The sequence below is a fragment of the Oncorhynchus gorbuscha genome, linkage group LG05, assembly GCF_021184085.1.
Source record: "Oncorhynchus gorbuscha isolate QuinsamMale2020 ecotype Even-year linkage group LG05, OgorEven_v1.0, whole genome shotgun sequence".
Taxonomy (NCBI): domain Eukaryota; kingdom Metazoa; phylum Chordata; class Actinopteri; order Salmoniformes; family Salmonidae; genus Oncorhynchus; species Oncorhynchus gorbuscha.
In genome coordinates, this window is record NC_060177.1 from 17,469,589 (window position 1) to 17,484,230 (window position 14,642).

Genomic DNA, 14,642 nt, shown 5'->3' on the forward strand with positions numbered 1-14,642 from the left:
ATGCTGGAAAAGATATTGTTCATCACCAAACTGTTCATGGATGGTTGGGAGAAGTTGCTCTTGGAGGATGTGTAGGTTACATTCTTTATTCATGGCTGTGTTCTTAGGCAAAATTGTGAGTGAGCCCCCTCCTTTGGCTGAGAAGCAACTCCACACATGAATGGTCTCAGGATGCTTTACTGTTGGCATGACACAGGACTGATGGTAGCACTCACCTTGTCTTCTCTGGATAAGCTTTTTTCCGGATGACCCAAACAATCGGAAAGGGGATTCGTCAGAGAAAATGACAGTACCCCGGTCCTCAGCAGTCCAATCCCTGTACCTTTTGCAGAATGTTTTTCCTGGAGAGGTGGCTTCTATGCTGCCCTTCTTGACACCAGGCCATCCTCCAAAGGTTTTTGCCTCACTGTGCGTGCAGATGCACTCACATCTGCCTGCTGCCATTCCCGAGCAAGCTCTGTACTGGTGGTGCCCCGATCCCGCAGCTGAATCAACTTTAGGAGACAGTCCTGGTGCTGCTGGACTTTCTTGGGTGCCCTGAAGTCTTCTTCACAACAATTGAACCGCTCACCTTGAAGTTCTTGATGATCTGATAAATGGTTGATTTAGGTGCAATCTTACTGGCAGCAATATCCTTGCCTGTTGAAGCCCTTTTTGTGCAAAGCAATGATGATGGCACGTGTTTCCTTGCAGGTAACCATGATTGACAGAGGAAGAACAATGATTCCAAGCACCACCCTCCTTTTGAAGCTTCCAGTCTGTTATTCGAACTAAATCAGCATGACAGAGTGATCTCCAGCCTTGTCCTCCTCAACACTCATGCCTGTGTTAACGAGAGAATCACAGACATGATGTCAGCTGGTCCTTTTGTGGCAGGGCTGAAATGCAGTGGAAATGTTTTTGGGCGATTCAGTTCATTTGCATGGCAAAGAGGGACTTTGTAATTAATTGCAATTCATCTGATCACTCTTCATAACATTCTGGAGTATATGCAAATTGCCATCATACAAACTGAGGCAGCAGACTTTGTGAAAATTAATATTTGTGTCATTCTCAAAACTTTGGCCACGACTGTACATTTATTCACTCTGTGATAGGATTGGATCCTATATGCTACTTTTATTGTCCTGTAAATGGTTCAGTGCCTATAATTTAGGCTGTGTGTAGGATGGGGCATAAAGGAAATTACATCTACTAATAAATTACCACTAGATTATAGTGATAAGGAAAACAGCATACAACTTTGGCTTGTGTATTCATTTGCCTATAACTAATCATAATTCTATTATTTTTACATTAAAAAAGAGAATACTTCAAAATGAGAATATCCTGCCATGGAAAAGACGACTGGGTGGTCATAAAGTGCAAAGGAGGGGAAATAACTCACACCATGCAGCAGGACACCTTCAGCTGTGGGGTCTTTGTAAAGCAGGTTTGATAGTTATATATTCAATAATGAATGGTTAGCTGTTATGTGACAATTAGGTAAAAAAACTCTATTTTATTTTTTTGGTGTAGATGGCTAAGGAAGTTGCACAGAACTTCCCCAACATCCCCTCCCAAATTGATATGGAACCTTCAAAAACACATGGAGCAACTGAGAAAAGAAATGACTGAGGATATACTAAAAATGTCTGTTAATGACAATTAATTCAAAGTAAATGTAAATTCTTTATTTTTTGTGTAGTTGTGTGGGACAGCCATATGTTCAGTTCATGCCTATGATTTCAGAGTTCAGCAAAGCCAACAACTGCTTCATGTGTGTCACTGATAAAGACAATTTATAATATAACACAATGGATGGCTAATTTGTCATACTGCATTGATATTTGATATGATTTATAACGTGTTACACTTTGTTTTGTTTTAGATTGAATGTTTTGCATGTCAACGGTGGTTCCATGTGCTGTAACTAGCAATGAAGACAAAAGAGTTCAACAGAGTAAAGAACACAAACTGGAAGTGCAGTCTTTGTTGTTGAAAATGAATGCTCTACCCCATCCACACTGAAGAGGCTCTGACATGTACATCAACCAGGGATACAGAGAAAGTTAACACGGTGAAATGTTTCATACTTAATTGAAGTTAAGTGTCTGTTGGCATGTTGGAAAAGATTAAAGGTCTACAATTTGTTTAATTTGTCAATATTATATTTGTATTAATTGATTTACTGGCCAACAATACTGTGGTTACATGTTCAGTATATGTATTGACCAGCAAACCCACTGCAGTCTACCTCACTAGCTCCCTCTCCATCCCTGCTTTGGACAATTAATAACATGACTCTCGTACTTTGCCCTTTTCCTTTATGGTTGATATTAACGACGAAAGGAGATATTATCTGTCTCTCTCCTATTGTGTACCACTGTTAAATACTGTGGAAAAATAAAAAAAACAGGGGAAATAAGTACTTAGAACTACCAAGTATCGTAGATAAATATTAAAGAAATGGGTAAACACAACACTGGACTGAACTCCCTAATTGTCAAACTAATAATAATGTACAACAATATAGAAGATACATGACTAGAGTTTATGCAATATGGGTATCTATGCCACGGGTTAGCTACAACCCGTTTTGAAAGTGTTAGGAGTAATGGTTAAAGAGCTATTGAATTTTGAACGATTTGATTTATCACTATGTTGACGGTCCCTAACTGCTGTTGGTGGAGGTAAGGAAAACTACAGGCGAATATCCAACCTGAAACGGTCTTTACCTCGGTAGATTTCAGAGCCATGTCCTCTTACATCATTATTGATGCATTCATAAACACTTTTTTAAAGAAAAACACTCTCCACCGGTGACCCTCTCATTGTTATAAAGCTTTGGTTATACTGCCTCAGCTGGAAAATATAAGTGCTAGGAAAGGACTCTCACTCAGACTCATCCAAGAGACATCCCACACACATGCTCATCACAAGGATCATCTATTCATAAAACTGATACAATTGTGGGAGATGATGTTGTAATCTTATGTGACAAGCAGATAATGGAATGCTCTATATAAATGACAGTTCTTCCACAATTGACCTAGCTACTTCTGTTGTGACACAATGTCACTTTTGTAATCATTTATTTACCACATACACACAAAAATAATGTGATATATATCTCACAATTGCCAATAAAAAACATACCACTAAGACACAGGGATCAATGTAAATTGTCTGTTGTTATGTATTATGCATGGGGACTTGGCCAGTCAGAGCTCTCTGGGGTACAGAGGTCTATAAATATCTTGTCTGACTCAGAATGAGGGAGTGATGTGGAGCAGAAGTAAAATGCTGCACTCATCTGTAAATCGAAAAACATAAGATCTAGAATCCTTTAGGGAGTAATAGAATCTTAAATAAGACAAAAGAAAGAAACATTGTATTTTTTTGTTGACTATAGCATTAAGCAAACCCTTCAATATCAGTTGTGAGTTATATACTGTAGGTTACAGCACAGGGCATTTACAGACTGCGAACAATAGAGATTTTCTGTCAAAGAAAGGTGCTGGAGTCTGGACCCACAGTGTCAGTTTGTTCCACATACAGTAATAGCTTACGTACATGTCTGCATGGATGAGAAACACACACCTGCTGACAGTCACCTTGGACAGACTCACAAAGGATTCTCTATTATCACCAGGGAATGTATATTTGCAAAGACATACATGCATATTTTCCTTCAACTTTACTCCAAATGTCTTTCATTCAATGCAGGATTGCCCAATCATGTATCAGATGATTTTGTGAAATATTGCATCACATTCACAAGCTCAAAAAGCAAAACGTTTCACAATGTTCCTAAGAATCTCATGATTAATGATTTATATACTTCCTTTCAGATTCTTCACAACTGGGACTCAGGAATAACACATATCAGATATAACTCATGTGTAGATGGTAAATTAAACCTTGTAAAGCTGTCTCGCCCACAACCGTAAGGCTCTCCAGAGGGTAGTGAGGTCTGCACAACGCATCACCGGGGGCAAACTACCTGCCCTCCAGGACACCTACACCACCCGATGTTACAGGAAGGCCATAAAGATCATCAAGGACAACAACCACCCGAGCCACTGCCTGTTCACCCCGCTATCATCCAGAAGGCGAGGTCAGTACAGGTGCATCAAAGCTGGGACAGAGAGACTGAAAAACAGCTTCTATCTCAAGGCCATCAGACTGTTAAACAGCCACCACTAACATTGAGTGGCTGCTGCCAACACACTGACTCAACTCCAGCCACTTTAATAATGGTAATTGATGGGAAATGATATCAAATATATCACTAGCCACTTTAAACAATGCTACCTAATATAATGTTTACATACCCTACATTATTCATCTTATATGTATACGTATATACTGTACTCTATATCATCTACTGCATCTTTATGTAATACATGTATCGCTAGCCACTTTAACTATGCCACTTTGTTTACATACTCATCTTATATGTATATACTGTACTCGATACCATCTACTGTATCTTGCCTATGCCGCTCTGTACCATCACTCATTCATATATCTTTATGTACATATTCTTTATCCCCTTATACTTGTGTGTATAAGACAGTAGTTTTTGAATTGTTAGTTAGATTACTTGTTGGTTATTACTGCATTGTCGGAACTAGAAGCACAAGCATTTCGCTACACTCGCATTAACATCTGCTAACCATGTGTATGTGACAAATCAAATTGGATTTGATTGGATTTTTCTATCCAGATGTCCAGAATGGACAAAATCATACAGACAAAAACAGACAAAAACATAAATCAACATATGTAAGATATTTGTAGTAGCGAGAAGGATTACAAAAGTACACCCTTGTTGAATGTTAAGTGCAGGCGAATAGTAGTCACAATTGCATTCAGTCTGAACAAAGAGGAAATACCAGCTCTCTGATCAAGAGAGGGGTGCTCATTTTAACTCAACTCATTTTAACTCAGCTCAGTTTACAGCAAATCAGCTTACTCCTGCCAAAGGTGTCCCAAATAGCAGCCTATTCCCTATGGGCCCTGGTCAATTGTAGTGCACTTTAAAGGAAATATGGTGCCATTTGGGGTGCAACCCATGTCTCAATTGGGGTTGTTTCCTGCTGCAGACACCTGACAGATAAGCTGTTGAAGGGTTGGTTGGAACATCTTCCTGCAGGGCCATTATCTGATTGATGTCTGCTCCTGGCTTGTGGCACTGGGAGGTATGACACTGCCACTGTGGCTGCTGCAGCAGGACATGTGCTTCAGAGTATGAGTCAGTCCACCAGCTGTACAACTCTTGCCAACAGGGTGGACAAAACATCAAGTAATCTCAGGCTTGGCAACAGTATTAGCAATGGTGTAGCAGTTGTGGTGTGGGTGATGATTTACGAGTCCATGTAGGATATGATACACACCTACAATTAAAAACAGTCAGCGAGTGTCATAAGCGCACTAAAGGTTTGGACCAATGGGGTGTAGGCTTGGAGATAACAGACCATGAATTGGATCATTAGCATTACCAATGCCAAATCCTGACATCTTCAAATCTGTGTTAATAATTTTGTTGCAAAGGGCTACTTTTTTATAGGCCTACACATCATCTCATAGTAAAAGCCACTGCTGACAGTAATGCCTCATGACACTGTATACACTGGTGTCATTTATTTGTGTCCTTCCCCACAGCAAATCCCTCAACAACCCCTGCGCTCTAACGCTAAAAGCCTATTATCCAATTTGCAGGTTCAGAGAAATGGGTCAGCCTTCATGATTGGTGCATTGCAATTTCCCCAATTGCAGAACAGCACGTGTAATTTACACTTCTACTTCCCCCTATTTAGGACACGTGTGAAATAGCAGCCATTTCTTAACTAGAAATAGTGACAAAGGGTAAAATACACAAAAATGCAAGCATTGGTAAACGCATTTATCCGTTGTCTTCATTTTCTCCTCCCTCCCTCTTGGCTTCATCTTGGGTTTTGCTGGTGGGTTGGGGATGAGTGCGGAAAGATGACATGGCCCAATCCCAGAGCTCGTTTCAAAAGCAGATCGCTTCTTACATATCAGGAAGTAGCAACCCAAGACGGCTCTATCCCCTCCGTCTACCCAGCTCCTAGCTGCGTTTCGTTAGTTGCTAACTCCACGCCACCCCAGGGTTCTCCGTGGGGTAGAATTTTGGGGCTCTGGCCAGCTGTGGAGCGCATCTTCGGGACTTCCTTGACCATCCACCGGTGTGGGTGTCAAAGGCGTCGAGGTGTATGTGCCCCGTGTTCTGCAGACTTCAATTGTTGTAGTACAAGGAATAAAGGCATTCAGGAAAGCACTACCACTGGTGTAGCCGAGGAGAAAGTGAACAAACTGGGAGAAAACGCATTTATTTCGGGTAAAATGACGAGTGCCACCATGGAGTTTCGGAAACATATCGAATCTGTATCAGGTTCGTCAGCGGGACGGGAAATCGACGAGGTGATAATTGTGGATCAACACCTGCAAGAGATGGGGACTCAAGTGACGATAACAGTGGCTATTCAGGCGGCAGACGACGAGGAACCAGAGGAGGAGGTATCCTCAAACAATCTCGATTTTCTCGGAGGCAGCTGTAGTGAAGACGAATTTGGAAGACATGATAAATCCAGGTAAATTGGTTTTCTAATGGCATGTCTGACTATATCATGTTTAACGTTATCCTCATGTTTATTATTGCAATTAACCCCGTAGGCTAAAATACTGCAATACTTTATTTTGCTGTGTTATTTTAGTGTGAACTTCAATTCCACAGTGAAGTGCTATGGTAATTGTCAGACAGCTTCTAACCACCTGTAGACGGGCATTGTAATCCCATTGACGTAAAAGACAGAGGCCGATTTGGATGGCACCTTTACACTCGTTGCTCTAATTCCCCTGCGTCATCCCCTGCTATTTCAACCTGGACTCGGGGGTAGACGTAACATAGTAAATGTAAATCCTGGACACTCCTATTAGTGTAACGTTTCGTATGGTATGTATTCATTTGTGGATGTCATCCATTTTGTATGACGTGTTAGGAATTATAATTCTTAAAATATTACGAATTTGCCAAATGTGACATGTTTCAAATTCCACGTTTATTTTTCTGTTTTGTTGTGGGTAATGTTAACTAGGTGGGTAAAGCAGTAGTTTCCAACTCCAGTTCTATAGTACCCCCCCCTCCCCCCACAGCACACATTTCTGTTGTAGCCTCTGAGGGCCTGATTAATGACAAGTAGACTCAGGTGTGCTTGTCCTGGGGCTACAATGCAAATGCATACTGTTGGGGGTACTCGAGGACTGGCGTTGGGAAACGCTGGGTTTTAAAGGGGAAGGGTTAGTTATCATGGAAAGTAGTAATCCGTGATTAAATTCTAACACACAACCTTTGGATTGCTAAAGATTTGTAGACTAACCACCATACTTTCGATTTTTGCCTTAACTACTAGCCTTCTGTCTTAACGAAACATATTCTACTAAATTGCGTGTTCGGATTTACATTTACTATGTGACGTCTAGTCTGAGACCAGACTGGCTATTTCTGCCCTTGTAAATTCCTGTGACCCAGTGCTAATGTATAGGCTACGTGGTTGGTATGTTTAATTTAGGTAGTCTGAAATGAATGAATATTCTTAGCCAGGTCAGCCAATAATCAGTCAGTCTTGCGGTGTTCCTCACTTGCAACAATGTTGCACTTGTTTGGGGGCATGGAACATTAGTTTTCACGTGATACTTTTGTAACCAGTGAACTACTCGTTGATACTATTGACCAGCTTATTGTGGCAGGGGAGAATCGCAGAGGATAACTCTGTCTACGATAATTGGTCCCTTTACAGTGGTGATGTGTGCGAGGGAGGTGTTGCGCAGGGCTTCCCCTGACTTTAAAACAGTGGGTTGGATGCTGTGATCATTACGTTGTCTGTTCTGTCTGGGGTGTTCGACCAGTGGCTTGCCTAGCCTGTGGGATGGGATCGCTGTGTGAGGAGGATGACTCATCCACACAGTAGTGTCATTCAGACCTTCACTCTTATCACAGCCGGAGATGCCAGCCTGGCATACCTGTGCAAATGTTAAAGCCCTCTGTCAATAGAGCTTTGATTAAACCTTTGATTTGGTGTTGTAGGCAGTAAATGACTGCATTGTTTGATTTTAAAGTCTGGCTGATATGGTAAATAGCCCTGTCCCTGTGGGGGAGGCATGTAGTGTGGAGATCAGAAACTCTGCACTCTTCAGATGGAGAGGTCTTAATGATTTCTGTTCATGTTGGCGGGACACCCTGTGGTGTTGAGGTTCTGGCAGCGAGCAGTGTGACGGTCACACTGTGGTTAGGCAGCCTGTCATTACTGTCACAGGAAGAATCTGAAAATTAAATGAGGAAAGAGTCAAGATGGCAGTGCTTTTAAGGATGTGTCTATGGGTAATGACTGAGGCTGTTTTGATCAGTTCTCCTGCCAAATTGGTTAAGCTCCTGCCTTGTCTTTGTGAACTGGCATGTTAACTGTTTTCTTTCTCAGTGGTGCTGGCACGAGTGGTGGGGAGCTGGAGGAGGAGAGCTGGCAGCCCCCAGACCCAGAGCTGACCCAGAAGCTGGTGGCCCAGATCGAGTACTACCTGTCGGATGAGAACCTGGAACACGATGCCTTCCTGCTCAAACACGTCCGACGCAACAAGCTGGGCTTCGTCAGTGTCAAACTGCTTACCTCTTTCAAGAAGGTAATGTTTGATCTCCTGCTGACAGTTTGGTTTCTTGATTTTGAAATTGGAATATCAATTGAATACCCTGGGGTCTCATATAACTGAATGCAACAGCTGTTCCTAGTGTCAATATGGCAAGCCGTTGGGGCTAGGAAGTGCTTTCTCACATGGGTTGGAGGCGGGACCATCTGGTGTAAATGAGGCTCAAACATACTCAGATTTTAGCTTTTTTTTCAGTATACACTTCCAAGAATAAGATCTGTTTTTCTCCTCTACTGGTTTAATTTCTAATGTACACAGCTGCATGAATACTGTAAATGTTTATTTAGTTTCTAAGAGGAGCTAACAATAATGGCACTATGTTGCTGTATTTACATTTGAAATGAATTTAATTTTAGGAACTGTTAAACACTTCTGTAGTAACCAGTAACTTGATTTGCCTTTTGATAGCTGTTGATTACATAGAAATAGAATCTCATTCTAGATCTGTGGCTGCTTATGTTATCATACTGCTATCAGAACAAAGGCTTTTTAGTTTTCAGGCTGTATGATAAAACCAAGGAAGTTCTATCATACAGGATGCTGTCTGTAAAAGTACTGACTTTTGCTTCCGATCATCTCTAACAGTTATTTTCTTCCCAGGTGAAGCACTTGACACGAGACTGGAGAACAACTGCATATGCTCTGCGCCACTCGACAATACTTGAGCTAAACGATGAGGGGCGCAAAGTGCGTCGCAGATCAACAGTGCCCGTTTTTTCCAGCGAGTCTCTGCCAAGTCGCATGCTGCTACTCAGCGAGCTGCAGAGCTGGCCAGAGCTGGGCGTTGCGATGGAGGGTGTGGATGGCGATGGGCGTGAGGGCGGCACTACCCAACAGGAACAACTGATGAAGCTGCTGCTGAAAGCGTTTGGAACATATGGGGCCATTGCCTCTGTGAGGGTGCTGAAGCCTGGCAAGGACCTGCCAGCCGACCTGAAGAAGCTGAGTGGCCGCTACACACAGCTGGGCACTGAGGAGTGTGCCATCGTGGAGTATGAGGAGGTGGAGGCTGCAGTCAAAGCCAACGAGGCTGTGGTCAGCGATGAGGGGACAGGGTCTCTGGGGTTGAAGGTGGTCCTGATCGGAACCAAGCCTCCCAAGAAGAAGGTGCCCAAAGATCAGCGTCAGTGCGACGAGGGAGGAGGAATGAGGAAGAGCCACTCACTCAACAGTCGGGTACGGGAGCTTCAGTATCTTGACGACTCTGCCTGTAGCTCCTCAGATACTGAGAGCAACCCCACCTCCCCCAGACTGGCCCGCAAATCCTGCTCTGTCAATAAGCTAAGTCCCACTGGAGGGGGTGCCGCCTTCCAGAACAATCACCTGAGCCCAGCTGTGTCCCCACGCACCAGCCCCTGGTCGAGCCCCCGGGCCAGCCCATGCTCCCAACGCAAGTCTCCCCACTCCCATAAGTCTCCTTTGGCCAGTGAGGGCAGACTGAGCCCTGAGGCTGGGCGACGTTGGGCGGACTACTCCTCAGACAGCAGCCTGACGCCGTCCGGGAGCCCCTGGGTCCAGAGGCGCAGGCAGGTGGCCTCACAGGAGAGCAGCCCAGTAGGGAGCCCCATGCTGGGTCGAAAGATCCAGGGCGCAGACGGGCTTCCGCCAGGTGTAATGCGTCTACCACGTGGGCCTGATGGAACACGTGGTTTTCACTGTGGTGTATCCATTGGTGTTGCTGAGATGGGAGAGAAGACTGCTTCTACCCAAACCTGACACTCAGACCCCCCCCTATGCCCCCAGTTCTAAAGAAGTACACTGAGTACAGCAACGAGATTTGACACAGTCCTTTGGCCACTACATTGACATTCTTCATCCCCCGCCCCACATTTGAATGATCGTAGATTTGTTCTGTTATAGTTTGGAGTTTTGTCAGTATTTGTTATACTTTTATACAATATTTTGTTTAAAAACATGGTGATGCCTAATTTATGAAATATTTAAGATATATTTTGAGTTTATGAAATTCAAAGTTGAGTACTGTATTTGACACCTCCATTGCCATCTGAGGAGTTGTGCATGGGGTGGGCGGAGATGTACTCCGGTAATCCTATTTTACTTTCTTTATTTTTATTGGAAAGTTTCCAGTGTCCTCAGTCTTAAAGTATGTGTGTAAAATCTCATAACATTTTGTATGGATGGTGTGAACAGTGTTATGGGCACATGGTGTGGATATCGCCATATGCCTTTTGCTATATTTGTCTATTGTGAGTATCAATGTTATTTGCTCCTTAAACTGTGGCCATACTTTCCCTGCCAGAAGGTTGAACAGTTCACATGGACTACTTTTTTATTTTCCCCTTTTTAATTGAGTTATGTTTCCTGGATGCCTAACTTGCTTCCACTCCTAGCTCTGCAAAAATGAAAAATACTGGATGGGGGGGGGGTGCTTCCTTGGCTGGAATCTGTTTCTATCAGTGTATAGCCTCTGCCGAGTCCCCAACAACTGGATGTTCTGGTTTCCAGGGGAAATGGAAAGAGCCTGTGACACGACTTCCGCTTTTGGATGTTAACAAGATGCCACTCCATCTTAACTCCTTCACATGTACTGGATTGGTTGAACAGTGTAGAAGAGAAACTCTCCTGACACTTATTTTATTTCATTTTTTATTTAATTTTTTTCTTGTCAAGACCCAGTATGTAGGGGATCTGGTTTCAGGCATTGCTTTTATGCCTGCTACGTTGGGTTAATCAGTGTGTAGCATGCTGGTAGTGGGGTATATGAGGGATGCAATGTTCAGGTTTGAGTGTGCAAAATGCAGATGCTCTTGAATGCTTTCCTTGACATCTGAGCTGGGGTAATGTGCAGTGCATTTTCTTTATTGTACAAAATAAATCACTAAAATTGCATTTGGCTTGTGGCAACATTTTAATTTCCGTTCGATTAGGGACACAGGCTGAATTGGATTGATGCCCCTTCCTAACGCAAGGTCAAGTGTTTATTAGCTTACACGATTGTGTAAGATTTCAATTAATACCCATCACATGCAAAAGACTGACAAAAGTGGATTATTGGCTACATTCCACAATGATCCACCATTATCACATGAGATTGACTGCACAGATGAGAAGTGCATGAGCTTGGAGTTATCAATACCAGTGTTCTCTGCCAAATTGGGTAATTTACAGATTGCAGTCAGATTTTATAACACAGGCTATTTTTCAGGTCTGTTACATAGCTGGATCTAATTGGTATTGCTTTCAAATGTTCCTTAGCAACCATAAAGATCTGAAGCAAATCCAGTATCTCACTGAGATGCTATGAAATCAGATGTCATCCAGCTTCATCAGGGTACAGATACTACATGTATCAACTTTTTACTGTATGACTATTGGAAGTCAGAACTAGTGATAAATATTTAACAGTTCAAAGTTCATAAGAATCAGTCAATTGAAATGCATTCATTAGGCCCTAATGTATGGATTTCACATGATTGGGAATACAGATATGCATCTGGTCACAGAACTTAACATTTTAAATTAGGGGCGTGCATCAGAAAACCAGTCGGTATCTGGTGGGACCACCGTTTTCCTCATGCAGCGAGACTCCTCTTTCACGTACAGTTGATCAGGCTGTTGATTGTGGAATATTGTCCCAATCCTCTTCAATGGCTGTGCGAAATTGCTGTATATTGGTGGGAATTTAAACACGCTGTCGTACACGTCAATCCAGAGCATCCCAAACATGCTCAATGGGTGACATGTCTCAGTATTCATACCATGGAAGAATTGGGACATTTTCAGCTTCCAGGAATTGTGTACCTCCCAGACAGTTTACCTAAACCCTTCAATGGATTCATCTAGGTTAATTCTGAAATCAATCTTTATGTCTAACACGACACTGCAATAACCTTCACCCTCCCCACCTTCACCCTCCCCACTGCCACACCTCACATTGTATATGATAGAGAATGAACTGAGGTACCATACTCATTCTTTTCTTCACACTGCCAAAACCTCATCTGGTCAGCCTGATGAACCAAACTACCAAATAATACCTCTATGTAGCCTAACTCACAATAACACTTTTTCTTGGTTACTGAATATATTATATACAATTATAATTCATATACTTGGCTTAACTGATTGAACAAACTTTTTTTTGAACTTATATTTGTGGTGTGGTTAACAAGCTCTTTTTGGCTTCTAACCGAACCTGCACACCATTTTTATCAGTTTTTATTGGTACTGTTTTGTCTCGCTTTTCTTTGGTGCAAGTAAATAAAACCTAAAACCTACAGACCCTTGTGACATGGGGAGGTACATTATGCTGAAACATGAGTTGATTGGGGCAGATGAATGGTACGACAATGGGCCTCAGTATCTCTTTTTAGGATCTCTGTGCATTCAAATTGTCATTGGTAAAATGCAATTGTGTTGTCTGGCCATTCCATAACTCCACCACCATGAGGCACTCCGTTCACAGCGTTGACATCAGTAAACCGCTGGCCCACACAACGCTATACATGTGGTCTGCGGTTGAGGCCTATTGGACGTACTTCCAAATTCTATAAAATTACATTGGAGTCTGCTAAATGACTTAAATGTAATGTAAATGAGACGGCTTATGGTAGAGAAATTAACATTCAATTATCTGGCAACAGCTCTCGTGGACATTCCTGTAGTGAGCATGTCAATTGTACACTCCATAAGTTGAGACATCTGTGGCATTGTGCTGTGTGACAAAACTTCACATTTTAGAGCGGCCTTTTGTCCCCAGCACAAGGCACACAGTGTAATGATCATACTGTTTAAGTAGATTTTTGATATGCCACACCTGTCAGGTGGATTAATTATCTTAGCAAAGAAGAAATGCTCAATAACAAGGATGTGCACAAAATTTGAGCAAAATAAGCTTTTTGTGCCTATGGAACATTTCTGGGAACTTTTATTTCAGCTCATGAAACATGGGATCAACACTTTACATGTTGCGTTTATATTTTTGTTCAGTATGCTGTATAACATCCTAGGAACCAATAGCCTACTGCTGTTACTGGGAGATCCAGTGAAATGATGCTAAACTAATTGTTTATTGCATAAGACGGGAATGAATGAACAATCTTTTGTCTTCATCACTCACGATTAGCAATTCTAAACTAATCATAGGGGATTTCACTACAATGCAAGTTGTGTTCTGATTCATCTAGCATTGTTAACGCTCAATGGATTTGAACATGCAAATGGCTGTCCTATTACTTAAGAGAACTCACATGTACTCATAGGAGTAATGATATTCACAATATGTTTCCATAAATGTCAATGAACCCAGTAAGACTTAAAGAATCACCCTGTTCTGTTCAGCACTGATTGTCTAGTATAGCATCCATGATTCTTATCATCGATTGGACAGTATTTTTATGTTTTTATCGGAAATGACTAGGTGATATGGTGGTTCTATTTCCGTTGTATTTTGAGATGCTACTCGTTGAGATAAGTGTTTGGTTAACAATACATAACCCAATATGAAACTATTTCTTGCAGGTTGTATTCATGCTCAGTGAGATATGTGACATACTGAGGATGACTGGCATTTATTATTCTAACTGGTTAGCCTTGCCAGCCAAAATGTAGAGGTGGCGGTCAGTCGATTCGGCTCAAACATTAATGGGCCAAACACATTCTGTTGGAAGTGGTACATAACAGTAAGTGATGTGGGAGTGAGGAGCGTATACAGACAATTACTGCAGAACAGCCAATGAGAAGCGCTAACACATGCTAGCAATGCTAGGACCAATGCAGAAGGTATTGTATGTAATATGGTGTATGTATTCACATAACCATTAGTCAGTGAGATGTTGAATTACGGGAGTGAGCTTCTCTTTCTGTATCAAAGATGTGCCACAGTATCATTACAATGAGGCAGGGCATTTTACTGTGTGAAAAAGCACAGAGGTGAAAATCAATCATCATGGAAATTACAGACCAGATGATTTTGT

The 14,642-nt window shown here is 42.1% G+C and overlaps 1 protein-coding gene across 1 annotated transcript; it reads left to right on the forward strand.

Moving 5' to 3' along the window:
• The first annotated feature begins 5,829 nt into the window (after positions 1-5,829).
• Positions 5,830-11,556, forward strand: LOC124035585 (la-related protein 6-like). The gene is made up of 3 exons (XM_046349086.1): positions 5,830-6,599; positions 8,484-8,682; positions 9,307-11,556. The coding sequence occupies exons 1-3, from the start codon at positions 5,869-5,871 to the stop codon at positions 10,420-10,422; spliced, it is 2,046 nt and encodes a 681-aa protein (XP_046205042.1). The 5' UTR covers positions 5,830-5,868; the 3' UTR covers positions 10,423-11,556.
• The last annotated feature ends 3,086 nt before the right edge of the window (positions 11,557-14,642 follow it).